The sequence below is a fragment of the Artibeus jamaicensis genome, unplaced genomic scaffold (assembly GCF_021234435.1).
Source record: "Artibeus jamaicensis isolate MK-2021 breed Jamaican fruit bat unplaced genomic scaffold, CSHL_Jam_final contig_384, whole genome shotgun sequence".
NCBI classification, from domain to species: Eukaryota; Metazoa; Chordata; class Mammalia; order Chiroptera; family Phyllostomidae; genus Artibeus; species Artibeus jamaicensis.
Genome location: NW_026521810.1, coordinates 11,507,250 through 11,527,012, shown reverse-complemented (window position 1 = coordinate 11,527,012; position 19,763 = coordinate 11,507,250). Strand labels below are relative to the sequence as shown.

The window sequence follows — 19,763 nt, the reverse complement described above, 5'->3', positions numbered from 1 at the left end:
ACCGTATATACTGTATCATACTCGCTAGGTTTCATTGCAGATGAGTGTTGTCATTCATTTTACATTTGCAGATTGAGGGAACCAGAACAGTATTTGCCTCTAAAAAAAAGTTCTTTAAAAAGCCAGATGATGATAGATTCAGTTCAAGTGGCTGAGACAGATCAATCTCCTTTGAGGAAGTTCACTTACATCGTGCATCACTGCTTTAGATCAACCTTAAAACAATAACCCAAGTGTACACTTGGCACTCGCTCACGGACCCGGCATTGTGGCCCGTGAGCACGTGCTCAGCCCGATCTGACTCGCCGTCCTTGGCTGCTGTGACTCCTGTCACGCATGCGTGTTCTCTGAGGACACGTCTGGCCCCTCTCCCTTCTGCTCAGTTCTCCTCGGGGTCTGGTCTGTGCACCAGGGACGTGCGGGGAGGGCGGTGCTCGTACAACACAGGTTGAGGGCCTCCAGACACAGCACCTCCTGTCACCCTGCCACACCCCTGGGGCGTGTGTCTGTGTTTATTTACAGTAACAGCGCATTTAACCTGCTGAACTTTCCTTTGGTGTAGAAGAAACATCTATCCTCTCCTTCACTTCCTTCCCTGAAATAGCCAGGCCTTTACCTCTAAGGGGAGCAGTTGGATTTGGCCACCATGGTTCCATGTTTCCTTTTAGCAGCGGACAAGGTTGACCAGTTCCCTAGGCCCCTAAGTGCTAGTCTGGATCAGCCGACTTCCACCTGGACTGGCTTCCTTGATGGTGCTCTGGGCGCCGGTCAGAGCATGAGCCGGGCCCTTCGAAACCGCACACACTTACCAGGCTTCTGCTACTGCTGGGGAAAGTAACGGGGAGCAGTTTTGTGTTATATCAGATTACTTATAAGTATCCTTGTTCAGAGGAAACAACATTGAGTTACAACTTACCACTTAATCCACAGAATGTTAGCTTTGTGGGGGCTGGGCATGGCCTCTCTGGCTGCCGTGCCCGGGTCGCCTGCTGGGACTCTGTCTGGCACATGGTGCTCCTACTTGCTGGTGAGTTAGTGACTATCTCGACTATCAGGTCACTTCCAGCAGTTTTTACTAGTGCACCATCTTTGTAAAACAGTCTGTCTGTCAACAGATTTTCTTGGGATAGTTGGCATTTTCTTTATTTCTGACTCTAGGGTTTGAAAGCAGGTTGCTAGTAAAGAAAGCCAAGTGTAGTGAGGAAGGAGTGGGCTCTGAGGCCCTGAGAGGCGGGCAGTGGTGGCTCTCAGTGGCTGTGGAGTATCCCATTCGCTGGCCTGGTCACCCGTACATATGGGCAGGTTCAGAGCACCCTGCAGGCTCTGGTGTGAAATAGGAGTTCTGAGAAAAGATACTTCCCTTCCCCGCAACGGTGAGATGACTTTGAAAAGCTTCAGTAGTGGAAAAGAATGCTTGGCTGCTGGTAGTATAAAATAAGTCATGATTTGGTACCTGCCGTGGGGTCGATCCTTAAAGAGTCCTAAACCCCCAGGGACAGGGAGTCAGCAATTACAGCACCCCCTGGCATCACCTGCACCCTGAAATACTGTGTTGTTCTGTCACTTCAGTCATTTAACATGTAAATTTAATAGACTTTCATAGTAACAGTAGAAATATTTGCATGACAGAGGTTCAGCCAAAGTGATTTTTATGTGGTCGGCTGTGTGTTCAGGGGACATGCCTGGCTTGTCCTGAAGTTCCTTGTCATCAGCTTTACATTCCTTTCCAGGGGGTCCTCCCCTGGCTTAACTCAGAGTGCAGGTCATTCTGGCGAAGAGCCGTGTGGGTCGTTGGCCACCCTCCCACGGCCCCCATTCCACACACGGCCCTGCCCCTTGAGGGTGCTGTGTTTGTAGCATCACTGTGGAATTCACTTTGGTGGGACTTGGGGCAGGAATATTGAGAAGACTTGGTTAAAACTCTTCAAGGAGTTCACTTTTAAGGGCTTTTACAGAAGCCGTGACGCTGTGATTCAACATCAGTTTTACTTATAACAATAAAATACAAAGCACAAAATTTTTTTACAAAATAGGAAGCCACGTTCATGTTACCGTGAGATCTGATTACCGCAGGTGGTTGAAATGGGACATGCGTGTGTAGTTGCGAGCGGTACCAAGTGCCCAGTGAGTAGTGCAGGTCACCACGGCGCCTGTGCTAGGCTGCTCCAGCCCGAGAGTCACTGCTCCTGGGCCGTGGTCCTGCACTCCCTGCTCTCCAGCTGTGAACGACGCTTTTCCTGGGGACGTGGAGGCGCTTCCGGTGTGTGGTGGGATGTTGTGATGACTAGTGTTTCTCTTCCCCTTCATTTTTCTTGGGTTTTTTGACTGTCACGTGGCTTCAGTAGCTCCATTAACAAGTGGGTGTGGACATTAGTGACAGCTTAATGAAAGGGAAGCTCCCCTCTTTTTTCTTTAAGAAAAACACCTTTGCTCTTACACCCAGAACATTTTCTGTCCCACACGGGGGTGCAGACGGGGATCCGCCGGCCACCTTGCTGCTGAGATGAAGCCTGCAGCCAGGCTTTACCCTGCACCCGCTGCCACCGAGCACAGGCCCTCAGCCTGCCCGCTGCCATTTGTCAGGCTCACGTATTTTGCTTTGAGTGGAACAACCATTTTTTCTCATATTCCTCTGAGCTGCTTGAAGTTTTTCCTAGGAATTTTACCTTGTATGAAGATGAAAGCAGTTACCTTACTGATCACCTGAATTTTTATGTTCTCATATGTTTCCAGTATATTTCTTTTGGTGTTATTTATTTTACTATTTTGTGTGTTTGCTTTCTGAAGTGACAGTGTGTGGTTGGTTGGCCAGAAATTCTTGAGTTTTGCAGTGCTGGATCCCAGGTTTGGGAAATGAAGTTGTTCCACATTTCTTCCCCTCTGTACCCAGAGCTGCGTGGGTACAAGGCCCTGACTGAGCCATGGTGATCTGGGATGTGTCTTGTAGCTCTGAAGTCAGGGAGCTCCAGAAGCGTGAATGTGTACGTGAGAGGGGCTTGCTGCGGCTCACCTGTCTGCGTGATCCATGGAAACGATGTGATTTTTCTTTCTGTTCTGGTGCAGCCTCCATGCGGCAGTCTCAGGCCCTCCCTGCAGACCTGCGCCCAGAGATGTGGATCGCACAGGAGCTGCGGCGGATCGGGGACGAGTTCAACGCCTATTATCCACGGCGGGTAATGATGCTTTCTTACTCACCCCTCTTCTTCACACACCCTCCCTCTCCCGACCGTACAAAATAATGTGTCCAGTAACCATTCTGTGTTTGTTCTGGAAGTAGCAGGTACTGCTGCCTGTGACCTACCATTGTTCCTACTCTCTTGTTTTCCATTTGCGTTATGGCTGAACGACAGTGATGGTAGTTCAGCAGAACCTGGTACAAGGTGGCACAGGGGTTTATAAGCACAAGTCTTAAACCCTCGAGCTAAACAGGGTTGTTTATATGTTTGAAATAGCCCCACATAAATGTCAACATAATTTTCAGTCCATATTAGGTATGTGTGCACTCCCTTTAGTCAGTTTGGTCAAAGCTAAAGAAATTTTTAACTTTCCATCCTCACCCAGTCAAGGAAATGATGCCCTGGGGTTTGCTGGTGACGTGGGTCAGAGCAGGAGATGACGTCCTTTTGGCCCACGGCTGTCCTTGGACTATCATTTATTGAAATGCATTAGGTTAGGAGGTTGTTGGACTGTATTAGGTTAGGATGTAATTCATTAGTAGCCGGCAGTTTACACCCCAAGTTGCCTGCCACTTAGATTTTTGAAGTGTGCTGTTGATTTCTTTTTAGTTTTTAATTAAGCCCTGTGAGTTGCTCTGTAGGTGCAGCATGGGTTTTTTGCTTTGCTTGGTGTCAGCATATGTTACCATTCGGAACCTTTTCTCCTTGAAGACATGTACACATCTGTAGGCTTTAGCTTGGCGAGTGAAATGGGCCCTCGTGCACGGGCCAGGCTGCTTCCCGAGAGGGGCTCTCGGCCGCTGAGAGCGCGCCCACTTCTGGCTGGGTCGCATCTTCTGCCGGGCAACGGTGTATGGAGGTATGTCTGTTGATTTGTCTAAAATAAAGACACTTAAGTCATATTTTGTACAAACCACTTGTTAATATTCTTTCTTACTGTGTCACTTCCCTTCTGGCTCCTTTTCTTCTGCATCCTATCGTTTCATCTAAGTACTTTTTAAGATATGTCAAGTCTGTTTTTCCTCCCGGAGGGAGGTCATGCCTAGGACACCCCACTATTTCTGTGCTGCACTAGATGTTAGTGCTGTTGCTAGGTAAATAGGTATTATCTGTTAATTGCGTTCGATCATTCTTGTTTTCCTGTCCATGTATGTACTGTGCCATTCAAGCTGTTTCGAACACATGGAGACAGATTCCCATTACAAAGGGGTCTTTCATTTCTTCGGTGTGGAATCTCCGTTAGGGGGCTAGGGACTTTCCGAAAAGTCACACTGGACCCTCTTCCCGCCTTCCTAAGGGAGAAGAGGGTGCGTATGTGGTGTTGGATGAGAATGCGCTATAGTGTGATTCTGTCATTAAATGGGAAATGCCACATAAGAGGTTCTCATAATGCTGTCTTCAGCTGGCAGAACGCTGTCCTACACCTGACGTGGCCCAGTTCACTTCTTGGCCTAGACCTTGAGTGGTCGTTGTTTTCTGCACGGTTGCTTGTTTTATGACGCATTAGTAATGTTGCTGTCTCCCGTTCCCTCTGCCGTGGCCTCTCTGAAGGGACTTTGGCGTCACTGTGTGTGGTAGCCCAGCTTCTTCCTGCTGGACTGGGACGGACGCATCAGGAGCAGGGCCCGGCATGTGCAGGGTGCTAGTCCCCATGCAGAGGTGGGGTGCACAGGTCCCTTTTCAAGAGGGTGGGCTGGGTAGGTCCAAATCCCGATTCTGGAATCGTGCCCAGAATCTGGCAGGAAACAGCACGAGCCTCACAGGATGAGTCTAGGTCAGGTGCGTCAGATTCATTCTCACCAGGGGCCACATCAGCCTCGTGGTTGCCTTCAAAGGGCTGGATGTAATTTTAGGACTGTGTAAATGTAACTGCTCCTTAACTAGGGCAAAGGATCCTGGTGCTGCCACCAGGAAGAAACAAGGTGCTGGGCTGGATTCTGCCCAAGGGCCCTGTGTTCACCACTTGTGGTTCAGGCGATGAACTGGCAAGCAGGCGGGGCCTGCCTCCTTCCCTGTCTGGAGGCAGGTTTCTGCAGATGTCCCTGGGACCAGATCTGACTTGGGTGGGGCTGCCCCGGAGATGAGACCCGTGGGCCCTGGTGCCTCAATGTCCAGAAGCTCTGAAAACCGGGGTACGTCAGCACAACTCCTTTTCTGAAGCTGGATCAGAGCCTTTGGCCACAAAGCTGGGTGTGTTTAAGGATATTTTATAAGAGTTTCTCTTTAGAGGAACAAATAGGAAGGACACAGGGACAAGAACTAAGGGGGGTGGAAATGGGAGGGAGGTGGGGAGCAAGGGGCGGGGGAGGCTGGGATGGGAGAAATAGACAAAAAAAACTGTACTTGAAAAATAACTAAATAAAATTTTAAAAAATGTTTTCGGGTATGTGATTTAACATATGTTAAAATGTTTCACATTGCATACTTTAAACATTTTATTGCATGCTCACTATATCCCAGTGAAGGTTTTAAGAAGCAGCCTGAACAAATATTTAGCAGTACAGCTAATTTACCTATTTGGACTTCTAACTTAACATACAGGGTCCAGCAGAAGTAACACCTGCTTGAGTGTGGTTGGTAGGATATGCGAGTGTCTCACATGAGATGGACAGAAATTTGAACATTTCACCTAAAATGTCATATGGTGCTTGAATGTGATATTGCTGTGTTACAGAATCACATGCATATGATTTTATAATAAAATATTTTGCAATAAAAGAAGAAAAAAAAGTTTCTCTTTAATCTTACATGGAATACCAGTGATTCCACCAAGTTTTTCCCTGAGCCTGCCTAGATGGGTCTGGTTGACACTCCTGCGTGGTGGGCTTACGTGATCAGTGGTAAGACCCACGTGGGCTAAGGGTGGGGTGGGGGTTGGAGCACAGCCCTCCCCTTGTGTCGGCTGTGGGAGGGGCGAGCAGTTCTGGTCACGAGGCCATTAGCTGGTCTTCCGCACCTTTTCCCCCCCGCTGACAGTGAGATGCCACACCCATCAGGTCACCTCTTCCCTCCCCTCCTCCCAGCAGTATATCCGTTTGTTGAAGGTGTTCGTTTCTGTCATTTCAGGTATGTGACCTGTTCTCAGTGTGTTTAGTTAAATAAATGGAAATCTTACTGCAGCATTTTGCTACATTTTGTAATTGTGAATCAATGCCTAAATGCAGTTGCTAATATAAAGGACTCATTCAAAGTCAGCATGGATACTGGGGGAGGAGTGGGGACAGACAGACTCAAGGGTATAATCTGTTTTTTCTAAAATGGAGGGAAGTATATTCTCCAGATTTTCTAAGTAGCCAGTTCAAAACACCAAACTCTGAGACTCGGGATGGTGACACAGTGGCCCCAGAGCCACAGGTGCCTGCCTTCGATATCGTCCGATTAGACAGCCTGCTGTCTGCAGTCACGCTGGTGGTCTACTGGGGGGTATTGCGGGGGCAAGTGGGAGGCCGTTCAGGAAAGCGAGCTTTGAATTTACGTGCCAGCTTCACGTGGAGGCCGTTACTTCTTGGCAGGTATGTACCTCACCACACTGCTTACGTCAGACTTTTGCATTTTAAATACCGAGTGTCTCTCTTTGCTTTAATATCACGACAGCGCCTTTTCTGAAGTTGGTCTTCGATGGCCATGAGCCTTGCGAATCTTGTCAACACGTTCTCCCGTTTTCCCAGTAAGAGCAGTAGAGGAAGTTGTCACGTAGTTGTCCTGTGTTCAGGCCGCGTCAGGGCAGTGGGGCAGCGTGTGGCCCGGAGCTGCGGCGTCTCAGTCCTGGAGGCAAGAGTGAGAGGCACAGGCGAGCCTGCTCCCTGCTCCCTGCTCCCTGCTCCCCGGGACCCCGTGCCGTTGCCCCAAACGACCTCCAGGGCAGGATGGCTCTCCCCTTTCCCCATCTGACAGGAGCTTCACCGCTGACACTGGGACTATTTTCGTAATTTTTTATTTTGAAATAATGTCAGACTCACTAAAAAGTTATAAGAATGGGACAAAAGAACCATCTTTTGTCTACTACCTCCATTTCCCCACTGTTAACTTTTTGACACATTTGCTGTAACACTCTCCCCCCTGTACCTGGGTACGTGTTATTGTCTGAAGTGTTTTAAAATAAATTGCAGACATGATGCACCTTTACTTTTGAATACTTTTGTGTGCACTTCCTCAGTAGCAATCAAAATGAAAAGTAAACCGTGCCACAGTGACGTGTAATTGGGACACTGCATTCACACGTGACCCATTGTCTCAGCGGTGTGATGTGTCGTCCTCAGCACATCACATCAGAGAGCACAGGGCGTCCGTGTGTCCCGCTCCTGGGACTCTTGTTGGAGGTGGTGGTCTCGGCCCAGGTCAGCACTTTTCCGTTTGTGGGGGGAGTGTGCCAAGGAGGGAGGGCTCTCCTCTCTCCCTTCTGGGTTTGTTTCATTCACCAACTTAAGTCTGTGGATCCCTTTGTAATTCAGTGGGTTATCATGTATCACACTTAGTACTTACATCCATATTCAGGCTGTCACAGGTTTGGCCAGCGGCAGCCGCCTGTGTGTTTTCACCCTTCACTGAGCATAAAGTGCCGCTGTCGCAGGGGCCCACGGACAGTGGCTAAGTGATCTGCACCCACACGGTGTCTTTATGGTGTCCTGGCTGTCATGGCTCCAGGACCCTCAGGGGAGGGCCCCGACCACAGGTGAGCCGGGGGCCGATAGTCGCTGTCCAGGGACAGCAGTGTCCTGAGGCCAGGCCTCTGCCTGAGGCTGTGTGAAGTGGCGGGGAGGGCTTGCGGGAGATGAGTGGTGCAGTGCTTCTGCAGCCTGTCCCTTGAATCCTCCTCTTCCTGGCAGGTGGCACCCGCTGTCTCTTTGTTTCTGAATAGTCGCTGCTAGTCTCTTCACCACTGAGAGGGGCGTGAGGGCAGTCCCAGGTCTCGGCCACGTGTGCTGGAGGGAGTGCCCGCAAGTGTGGGCCGTGGTCCTCCAAGGGCTCAGGTCGCCATGTGCTTGCCACTGGTGCTCAGGGCCGTGTCTTGTGGGGCAGGGTTCTTGGCCATGGGTAAGGCTTGCAGTTTGAGCCTGTGCTGGACGTCCAGACGTGAAAACGCGTGCACTTGGGGTAATTAGGCCCACCCTAACCAGCGTGCCCCTCAGCCCTCAGTACCGGAGCTCGTCCAGCCCGAGTCACTCCGTGCACAGGTCTCCTGCTGTGGGCGAATAGTGACTTGGGGTGTCCCGGTGGTGGGCTGCAGGGGTTGCACGTAAAGCTGTGACAGACTCTAGATGGGCCGAGAGGTGGGGCAAAACCCTCTCATTGTTTGATCACAAGGAACAGTGTGTCTTTTGTTCACAAGTCCTACTTCCTACTTGTGTCTCAGGCGTGTGTGGGCACGAAACAAAGGAGTGACCTGTAGACGGAAGCTCAGCAGCGAACCAGACAAAACAGAGAAGAAAGGGGCTCATACACTGGTTCTGGTGGAAGCAGAAGTTTAATTGACATGTCAACACATTAGCATTTTCATGTGCCGTGTTCGAACTTGAAATCTTTCTGAGTTGTCTCTCCTGACACTTGCAACCCTGTGCTGGTGCTTGTTTTTGTAAATGATGCTGTTCTGTAGATAACGGGCAGAGGAGCGGTCTGCACGGCAGCCTGCTTGGCAACAGCGTGAACTGAACACAGCCCCAGGATGCAGGTTCTCCGCAGCATTCTTTAGAGGCCTTCATTAACTGCATGTTGGAGTTTAATAAATAAACTCCTTTTTATTACTGTCTGAGGTAAGAACAATGAAAAACGTGCGTGTCAGATATTAAACACACATATAATATATGGGTGATATATTATAGAATTGTACCTCTGAAGCCTATATATAATTCTGTTAACCAATGTCCCCCCAATAAATTCTATTTAAAAAAAAGATAATTAGACCCTTCTTGTAGGATGATGAGTTAGTTTTCTCACCCTTTGTTCACATGAACTCATAGAGTGACTGACAGCTTTTGTAGCCAAAACAGCGATGAGTTGGGTAGATCGATTGGCACCTGCTGTTTATAATTTTTCAGGTTGAGCAGGTGTTGTCCTTGCCGTTGGGTGAGGCAGTTCAGTGCTTGATTCTGAGTCTTGTACCCCTGCCGTTTGCCATTTTCACGCCACAAGAACGGCAAAAGGGCGGAAACGGCAGCGCTGGCGTGGGCGGCCGAGCCTGGAGAGCGGTCACCCCTCCCGTGACTCGCGCTCTGTCCTTCCCTGAGACCTCCAGACGGCCTCTGGCGGTGGCAGAGCGGAGGTGTTCTGAGTGAGGCTTTCCCGTTGTTGAGGAGAGGGTGTGGTCTTGTTGGAGAATGGCCGAGTGTGGGGTCAGACCTCGCGCCCTGGCTCCACCCGCTCACCTCCGGAGCCCGTTGGTAGTTACTCGCTCGTGCGTGCGCCAGTTGGACAAGGGCACTTAGACACGAAGCTAGAAAACGCTGTCACCCTGTCTGGGCGTTTTATTTTCTGTCACTCTGAAGTGTAATTAGAACGTTTCTCAGTTCTCTGCAGTTAAGAAAGAGAGATACTGGTGACTCTGCCTGTCTGGTTTTCAAGCCCGCGCCTGTTAGGCACACCCTGCCCTCGGCCCCGCGGCACGTGGGCCGGGTGAGCGGTGAGATGAGGTCGAGCACCGGTGCGTGGTAAACGGCTCGGCCGTGTCCCTGACGGCGCTTCTGGGTGCTCCTTGGTCTGCCGGGGGCAGGCACCTGCACGGCCGCCTTGCCTTCTGGGGACGCGGGCTGCGAACACGGAACCAGAGGAGACACAGGTACCTGGAGGGCATTCGGGGAGGTCTCACTGGGACTCGCCGTCTCTGGAGGAGGAGACGAAGATGTCTCCGAGGTGCGAGCGGGCCCCTGGGCAGAGGCCCTGCCTCTCACATCACCCTGGACTTCTCCCCCAGGAAGCAGTGCACGGGGTTCTGGGGCGGGTGTGTTTCCGCGGCTGCGGCGTTTCAGTGCAGATCAGTGTCTCGCTCCGCATCTCCTCTTTCGTGTGAGGGCGCCCACACAGAATGTGGAGGTGCTGTCTCTGCCCTCCCTCTGGTCGTCCCTCCCACGTTGGCCACTCACAGATGATGCGGGCGCTTTATTCCCGCCGGCCTGGCCCTGGGTCGGGGGCCGGTGACTTAGTACTGCAGGTGGACATGCATGTTGTGTGAGGACAGCCCATTACGTGGCCGGCCTGACTGAGGTGAACTAGAGGAGTGATTAATTGTCCTGTTAAAGGCCATGACTCTAACATTGTCTTGGAAGTGATGCATCAGTTGTAGGACAGTGGCATTCGTGCAGGTGTTGCTTTGCCGTGACGTTTGAACATTGCATCGCTGCCCAGGCAGGTCAGCCGTAGTCTCCGGAGTTTGGCAGGTGCCTGGGCGAGCTCCCTGCTGGCTTCCAAGTGGCAGCACTGCATCTGGCGGGGGGGCTCCCTGGTGCTCTGCCCACAGCTGTGCCGACGGCAGAGCGTATCGGGCTCAAGCTATGCAAATGCTTGTGTTGCCTGGGTGACAAGTAGAAAGTGAATTTGGTCTTTGGGCAGCTTTGCAGCAGCATGTCCCTGACATCTGGAAACAGCAGTGCAAGGTGCAGCCACATAACATTCCAGCTGAGGTGCCGCGTGAGGACAGTCCTTGGTCTCAAGGTGGACAGAGACCAGATCTGCCCAGAGATCTCCACTCATCACGCTGGGTTCATCCTCCCACCTGTCTCGTTTGCCTGTCACTTAAAATACTTCTCGACTGATGGGCAAGAGATGGTGGTCTTCCCTCAGGGCCACTCTGTCCCCTCCCCACCTTGTCATCTCTGATTATGACAGCACTCAGCTGTCTGTCCCGCAGGTGCCAGGACAGCCCCTGGAGAAGCCAGCACTGTGCACCCTCACCTGCCTGAACTGGAGCCGCTCTCTGTCAGCACCCTCTTTCCTCCCAGTCCAGAATTCAGTCTTCTGTGACGTCACCACTTAACGATAACCGATTTAAAAAAAAAGTTTAGGGCATCTTGGGCATTATGTTTAAACCTGGTAAGAAAGGAGTTTTTGAGCAAGTTAAAAATTTGCTCTGAGTCTCAGAGTTCTTCTGTAGGTGTGCCTTGCTGTTGGTTTGTCTCTTAGCATTTAGTATTGAGCTCCCTTCGATATGCAGGTGGACATTGTTTCGCATGCCCTTGTCACCTTGCCTGTCAGGAAACTGCAGCTGTGTCGCAGCAAATCTCAGCCCTGGTTCCCAGGACAAGTGTCTCTTCTTGATGTCGTTTCTGCCTCTCCAGTGTTTATCACAGTGTGTTTTTATGGTGAGCCCCTTGGAGTGACGCTGAGTGCCGTGTGCGTGGTGCTCAGCCACTGGCCCTGCCTTCGGAGCACGACTTGGTGGGCTTGTTTTCCTGCTGTGCTCCAGTCAGAGCTGAGTCGTCGGGGTCACATGGTTCTCAACTCTCATGTCAGGCTCGGTCTAGGCTACCACAGTGGCTCAGGGTTGTTGTGAAGACTGAAAGGTGTGTGGCAAGTTGTTTAGTGGTGGCAGTGGGTAACTCTTCTTGTCCCCAAGCTGGGACACACAGAGTCTGGTGGCCCGATGAGTCCGGCAGCTTTTTGGAGGCCAGCTCATCTTTCCACAGCAGAGCGAGGCCGCACTGGGCACAGAACTGGTCCACTTCACCAGTCCCCAGGCACAGCCTGGAGACAGGGCCTCTGTTTCTCACACACCGCCTTCCCTGGGGAAGGGGGCATGTTTTGCTGTGATTATTTCGGCATTAAAGTGTAGTTACATTCCCTAGTACTTGATTAACTAATACAAGTGCAAGGTGCCCCGGTATAACGTGGGGCATGTAAGTTGAAGGTGGTCCTCCATTGTGGCCGATGCTGTTGGCCATCCTCAGAGCTCTGGGCTGCTGTGGGTGGGCCATTGGGGCTGTGCAACACCCCCCCCCCCCCACCGGCTCAGGCAGGGGTATCTCCCTCCCTGGCTGGCTGTGCCCAGGAGCTGCCCCCCAGACCTAGTGGGTGCAGGCACGTGCTTCAGATTTGGAGCCCAGGCCTCGCCCTTCCCATGCAGGCAGGCCTGGGGCTGCAGGAACCTTCACCCCTACAGGGAGAAGTGTGGACTTTCAGGAATGGGTTCCTGGAGGGAGACACAAGGCTAGACGTTGAAGGAGTCACCTTGCAGACATGGGTGTTGGCTGTAACGCCAGTTTTCCCAAAGAATACAGTTCCTGCTCTAGTCCATGCAGACAAATCCCCAGCAGGGGTGGGGCCCTACAGTTTCAGGTACCTGTGACTGTGAGCAGGTGTGAGCTGCAGGAGGAACTATAGTACACAAATTATTTGTACTTAATAGCTCCTCTAGTTCTTTTAGCTAGTCATTGTAGTATATCTTCCTGAAGTGGGTTTTGTGTTTTTTTGTGAAGTGGGAGAGAGGGAGGAACATCTCCAGGGATTGCCTCAACCAGGGAGCGAAACTGCAGCCTTTTGGTGCCTGGGATGGCGCTCTAACCAGCTGACCGACCCGGCCAGGGCACTAAAGTGTTCTTACGATGTAGACCAGGGGTGTCAAACTCATTTTCACCAGGGCTAACATCAGCCTTGTGGCTGCTTTCAAAGGGCCAAATACAATTTTCTACCTGCCACCGGGTAGAAACAAGGTGCTGGGCCGGATAGAACAAGGTGGAGGGCCTGACTTAGCCCGCAGGCCTTGTGTTTGCCCTCCCCGCCCCCCCCCCCGTGATTTAGACTAAAACTGTGTCACATGACTCTGACTTCAGAGGTGCTGTTTGTCACTGAGCACAAAGGACCAGGAAGTAGAGGATGTGGGAGTCAGCTTGGGCTGTTCTACCAAAGGGCCACACCTGGGCCTTAAAGAACAGAAGTGTGTTTTTTCACAGTCCTGGTGACCAGAAGTGTGCGAGTTTGTGTTGGTGAGGCCACATGGTCCGCATGGCACTGGTGGCTGGGCGTCCTCGCATGGCCCTGGCTCTTGTGCCATCTGCCCTGTGTTGGTGCTGTCAGGCCCAGGGTGTGTGTGAGCCGGTCGTACAGCGTAGCTGTTGGAGGGCGGCTAGGCTGCGGAAGCCTGGGCTGCTGGCCCCTGGAATCAGGACTAATGTCTTTCTCCATTGAGTATTATCCAAAAGCAATTGTTTGCTGGCTTAAAAACAGGTGCTGTGTTGCCACGCATGTTGTTCTGGAGGGCAGGCACATCCTTGCTGACCGTGACACCACAGCATCCTCTCCTGTGTTGGGAATTGGGTAGGTGTTCAGCTGTTCCTTCTGCCACAGATCCCTGCATTGGTCCCTTCCACATGTCTTCGAATCCCCTTCTTGTCCTTTACGTTCGAGATAAAAAGCAGAACTCTAAAACCGGGGCAGACCCCGCTTGTGATGTGACGTGTTCTCCTCCACAGTCACAGCCGCCGTCTTCCCCTGCTGTCCTCAGAGGGGGAGTGGAACGTGTCTCCTCTCAGTCACTGCCAGTTCTGGGATATAAAATCAGCTAAGAGAGCAGTTGGGGTCAGTCCCCGATGTGATCGGGCTCCTGGTTGGTGTCACTCTTACCCCATTCTCTGGTTCTGCTGAGGCCGCATTGACACCTGGTTGACATGGGATTTCCCATCTTAAAGTGATTGCCAAGCCCAGCACTACACACCCTTTCTTCATTTTAGTAAGTCGTGGTTTTATTTTGAATAAGCCTCTTCCAACCTATTAATATTAATCTAAACTAAAATTAACCTTCCCCTAAATTCTTCTCACATAGAAAGAAGCCAGGTAATTTTGAAAATTAAATCAAAACAAAGCAGTCTGGTGTGCGACCCAGATAACATCACGGACTGTGGTTGCAGAGTGTTCTGCAGGGATCGCCGGCAGAGCGCTGATTTCCTCCAGTCTGTTCTGGAAGGAGAGAGGAAGGGCCTTGGCCTTTTCACAGTCCTGTGCAATCCCACCGGGGCTCGAGAGCTTGTGGAAACAGTCTTGCGACCCTGCCCTCAGCCTGGCTCATGGCTGGTAAGCAGCCTCCACGGGCAGAGCGGAGCACTGGTCTCAGGTGCAGGTCCTGGCTGAGGGACTGAGGAGGGTGGCTCGCAGGGCTGACTGGGGACACAGTTGAATGTACCTGCAAAGTGGATTAGAACTCAAAGTGGGCCCTGAGGCCTCTGGGACCTGTCAGTAATCTGGCAACTTCCGTCTGCACAGTTTCTCAGCTTGTTGTAAACATGGGGGGGGGTCACTGGTGGGGAGGCCTTTTTTATTTTTCATTTGCTGCTTCCCACAGAGGGGTGCTGGAGTTGGGGGGACTTGCTTGTGTCTGTGATGTGGGCACAGTGCTGGGCTACAGTGTTAATCAGGTGGAACCACCTGCTTATTGAGCTTCACGGAACATGTTACCCCAAATCATTGGTTTCTCAAGTAAATTACAGCCACCAGAAATTCACCCCTGGAGGAGTCTGAAACATACTTGCGTGTTGGTAACTTTGGCTGCAAGCTACTTCACATCCATCAAGTTCATTCTCTCTTCTCTCCCCCGCACCTTCTTACCTCTTCTCGGGACCCCAGCTCCAGTGGCCCTGGTGGCCTTTCTCCAGCATGGAGGTGAGGTGCTCCCTTCCGACGACCATCGCGTTCCTGACTAAGGCAGGTCTGGCCAGTGATGGCGTCACCTGTGACGAGAGCATGTAGTTTGTAGAGGGGCTCAGAGAGATGCCAGGATTGATTCTCTACGACTTCTCCAAACATGCTTTGGGTTGCTTTATTTTTCTTGGAAGGTCATTTTGTGTGACTGTGCTCTGTGGAGTGAAGTGTTTTTCTGCAGGGGAAGCGGGAAGGCCCCCCCTTTGGCCATCCCAGGGGCACTGTGCGCATTACCGGCTGCCTTCCGTAGCTTTTGAGATGGGATTGGTGGTTCTATGAGGGCTGAGAAAATAAGAAGCTTTTATTTTGTTGTTTCAGGTCTTTTTGAATAATTACCAAGCAGCAGAAGCCCATCCCCAGATGGTTGTCCTGCGGCTGCTGCGTTACATCCTCCGTCTGGTGTGGAGGATGCAGTGACGACGGGCTCCCCGAGGGGCCGAGACGCGTGCAGACGTTTCACTTGTTCAAGCCGACAGGCCCGGCGCCGCGGCCTCCTGGTGCCATTGCTGTGCCGCCAGCTGTCGTCCCCCGGAGAGGCCGGCGCGTCCCGACACTCGGAGCTGTGTGCGGGCTTGACCTGGTCGTGAATGTAAATGAAGATGGATTCTCTTTTTTAGGAAATGTACAAATCATGGTTCTCTGGAGCAGGATTTTATGCGAGAATAATGTAAGAACAGTTTCTCAAAAAGGAAATGGAAATTTTTAACCAACTTGTGAATGATTTTTGTACTAACAATTTAAGAACCTGTTGCCTATTCTCAGAGGATTATGTAAACTCTGCAGTGGAAACTGAGCCAGCTAATTTCTAAAGCTGCCTTAGTTTATTTTTAGAGGCTACTGTACAGAATTTTTAAACGTGAGAGGTGTGTGTGATATGGCCGCTCCCTCCCTGCCATTGCCTCTCACCTTTTTTTAATCATTATTACCAAAAAAAATTCTTAGAAAATGAAAATGATTAAAGGGGCAAAGAGTCTTCTGTCAGCCTGTATTGATGTGCCACTCCCATTTTGTAAATATTTACTTACCTCCTTAAACTCAGTTCATCTGGCAAAACCTCAGCCTCTTCCTGTGTGTTTTTCCTTATCTCATTTTGTGATGCTCCTCCCGTCTGTCTTGGGCACTGATGCACAGGTCTGGTCAGGTGCGTGTTCATGGTAGAGTGTGACACTATCCTGACGGATGCTCACGCCCTGATCTCGCATCGGCCTGTGTCATCCCCGGCTCGGTCGGTCTGCTGGCAGCTTACTCACTGGGAAGTGACGTGGAGCTGGTTCCCATGTGGTTTGGTGGACTTGTGTTTTACAAGTGTTCTGAAGGGGTAGTGATGGTAATAATACAGAAACAGTATTAGGGCCCGTGGCACGGTTAGCTTTTCTGGTTGCAGGCTTTTCCCCTCGTCACAGGAGGTGCTCTCAGCATGAGGTGCCAGGTGCTGACATGCCCACCTGCGTTTGGCTGCAGGTGTCCAAAGTGGAGTCCTTGTGGGAGTTGGCACAGGCTGTGGACGGGGCTTTAAACAGCTGTTTCCTCGGCATATCAGCTTTTGATCCAACTCAGTCGATCTGACTTTTGATGCCCACCACTTGGTTCCCGCTCTTCTACATCCACTTTGAAATACAGGCTTAATTCTGCTTTGGGCAGTGCCATCAAAGATTCTCTCAGGCATAAGTCTGAAACGGCCCCATCTGGCAGCTGTCTACTTGTTCATTTCTCTTGGGACAGTTGGGTTAGTGAGGCCTCCCTCTGTGCATCCAGTTCTTCTCCACCCTGGTCTGTGAGGAGTGCAGTGAGTTGGGCCCACGAGCTGGTCAGTCATTTGACAGACAGTTAACCAACTGGGGAGAAGGCAGGGAAGGGAGGGAGGGAACAAAAGGAGTCAGGGAGGGGAGGAAGGAAGGTGCAGATCATTCTGTGAACCCTGTAACTCCTACAGTTTCTGAAACCTCAGATCAGGAAACAGCTTTTTAAAAGAGATACATGATTTTTCAAATGAGTCAGCAGTGCCAACAACCAATGTATTTGCTTCTGGCCCATCCAGGACCAGTGTTCACGTTATTGAGTTGAGTGAAGAAATCCATTCATATAGAAATCCATTCATATGTGTCTTCATAGTTTTGTATAAATATATATGTATACATATATGTATATATGTGTGTGTATATATATATTTTTTGCGTATACATTTCTTCCTTTAGGTAAAGGTATTTGATTCCAAATAGTCTTTCTTTTTTAAAAAAAAATTTTCCCCCAAATACCTTCTTGGGGTCTTGAATATTTTTAAAACTGTGTTGAGTCTCAGCTTGTGTTCTGGAACCCCCTTTCTGGGTCCTCAAGGCCACATGGTTGTGAGGTGGTGGTCGGGCTGCGGCCGTGGGCCCGCCGGAAGTGTACACCAAAGACACGTTTGGTTCTGGGCCCATCCCCTCCCAGGACCTCCGTACTCATGTGCTCATGTGCCAGTCTCTGTGACTGGAGCACTTTACCCTGTTTCTGGGAGCACAGGATGAAGCCCGGTGCTGAGGGTTTGCTGCTGGCGCCGGCTGCCCTCCGGCTTGGCAGTGGGCCATGGACGCAGCTTGTGGGGAAGTAAGATTCTGTGACTCGTAGTAAGTAGTGTTGTGAACAGGAAGTTGCACCAGGACTGGAGAGATGATTGGATGTCTCTGTACTGTATGTATCTGTTTATCAAGATGCCTCCTGCAGAAAGTATACCTACGATGGTATACCTTTTTCTTTTTGTTTTTTATTTCTTTCATTTTTTTTGTAGAAAAAATAACTAGCTCCCTTTTTGAAAACTTATGAAATGCGGGTTTTGTGCCTTGACCACCTCTTCTCATACGAGGTTTGTAGAAAGTGTCCTGTGGTTATCACAGAAATGCAATAAACACACCCCAAATAATTTCATGAGTGATTCTTCAAGTTACCTGTACTCCTGCCTAGATAGCAGTTTATGAAGAATTTTTTTTTTGGTTGTGGAGAAACGAGGTGAAAATCCTTTCTGATTTAAAAAACGTACCCAGTCAAGCCCCCTGTTTCCCCTTCTGAATACTGTACATACGCCGGCTGTTTATCAGACTAGGAAATCATATTTTACTTGTCAACTGAGCCAAACGTCTGCGTGCAATTGTGTTTCCTATACCTTTCTTGTAAAATTTTGTACAGCATAAATGAGCAAAAAAAAAATCACTGTTTTTACTAAACTTTTTTAGAATTAAGGTTGTAAATATTGTAGATTCTTTTTCTGTGTAATGTGTCCTACTGGTCCATAGTGCTGTAACTTGTAGAAATATTGTCTATTTATTTCCTTGCTTATTTAATGTCTTAAGTTCTGGAAAGCGTTGACCTCCCTGACGTGCCCCACTGCCCGTTAACCGCTCTAACTCGGAGGTGGTGGCTGGTCAGCTCACTGCAGGCCACGTGGTCTCCCCAGGGTGGCCCTCCAGCTTTGGTTCCTGGTATTTCTGGTCAAATGGGTTTAAATTCTTGAGGTTTGCTCTCCTTTGATGAAGCTCATGTTTAGACACCAATGAGAAACCATAAATCTGGCCGGCTACAAAGTTCTCCAAGAAACACCCAGTGACTTTCTGTTTGTTCCAAAACAAGCTAGCTTCTCATGGAAGCAAATTCTATTAACTCCAAGCATTGTCTTTTAAAAAAAAAAAGTGTTATTGGCAGTTAGGACACATTCGTTTTTCATTGAAAATTTATACTGACAGATCAGCATTCAAAGGGCAGGTGGCAGGCGGGAGGGGTTGCTCTGCCTCCAGAGCGACTTGAGGACCCCTCACGCCAGTAACCTGTGTGGACAACTGGCCAGCTGCATTTCCCCACCACTGTGTGGCTTCTTGTGCTTCGAGGTGTGGACTCAGTGGTGTTCAGGAGCTAATTGTACAGGCCCCCCAGCTCTGAACCATTTGGTCCCTCATGTGATCGGTCTGATTCTTCAGGTTGATGTTTTTCTGCTTCCAGAGAGGTTGGGGCCCCCCTGGGGTGGGTGGTAAGATAAGGAAGTTTCAGAGAGACTTTCTCATGGTTCAGTGGAGTTGGTTTGTCATCCCTGCTGATTTAGCCTGGTGCCTGTGTGTGTTCACTTCACATACACATGTGTGCAAGCGGTGTGTTCACACATGATGCTAAACCAGCTGGGGTAGCTTCTGTTCTACTCCAACAGCATGGCGTGCAGGAAGCATCTTCAACCTCCCAGCAAAGTAACTTGACTACTTGTATTGGGCAGTTCCAGACGTTAGAAGCTCTTCCAAGTTCTATGTCCAGGCCCTGTGACCACGAGTTACTGGACCCAGACTCATCAGGTACTCCTGTGTAAAGAGCACTGATCTGTGTGTGTACTGATTCATCACTCACTCATGTGTTCCTAGGACCCAGCGTATGTAGCGTCTGTATTGCAATTTCCCTGGCTCACTTGTGTTTTGCACTGATGAATTTTGACAGGGTAATTGCCACTTTATTGTGCAATACTGCTGTAAATAACTGCAGATTTTTTTAAGAAACTCAATCTTTTATGTTCTTAATGAATTTTATATAAATAAAACTTGCAACTGGTTTTGGTGAGCTGTTTGATTTGTGTCACAGGATGGTGGTGGAACAGCTGAAATTATGTGTGAATGTGTACATGCCCACACTTACCCTTTGCCAGTTACAGAGTGTGTCTGTCATCTGCATGTAGGTTTTGCAAGTTCTCGCACGTCAGAGGTTTGAAGTGGCAGGCAAGACCATGCAGAATGCCTCCTCACGTGTTTAGGTGGGACTCAGTGCCTGGTACGGGGGGTGTCGAAAGCCAGCTCCAAACCGTGTTCATTAATGATGACAGTACAGACCCTGCCGGGTCACCTGGCTCACAGCTGGAGGAAAACCCAAAAGGCAGGAAGTCTGCTTGGGCTCCAGGGGAAAGATCTTGTCTGCAACGTCTGCCTCGACCCTGGGAACTGCCAACGAGGGCCCACTGAAGGG

The 19,763-nt window shown here is 50.3% G+C and overlaps 1 protein-coding gene across 6 annotated transcripts in view; it reads left to right on the top strand.

The window, feature by feature from the left end:
• BCL2L11 (BCL2 like 11) overlaps nt 1-16,873 on the top strand; it is a 43,362-nt gene extending 26,489 nt beyond the window's left edge. For all 6 annotated transcript variants that reach the window (XM_037163807.2, XM_053664554.1, XM_037163809.2 and 3 more), the window contains 2 exons: nt 3,064-3,173; nt 15,114-16,873. In XM_037163807.2, the coding sequence (XP_037019702.1) occupies nt 3,064-3,173; nt 15,114-15,212 (209 nt within the window). In that variant the 3' untranslated portion in view covers nt 15,213-16,873. The remainder of the gene's footprint in view (nt 1-3,063; nt 3,174-15,113) is intronic.
• Nucleotides 16,874-19,763: the final 2,890 nt, after the last annotated feature.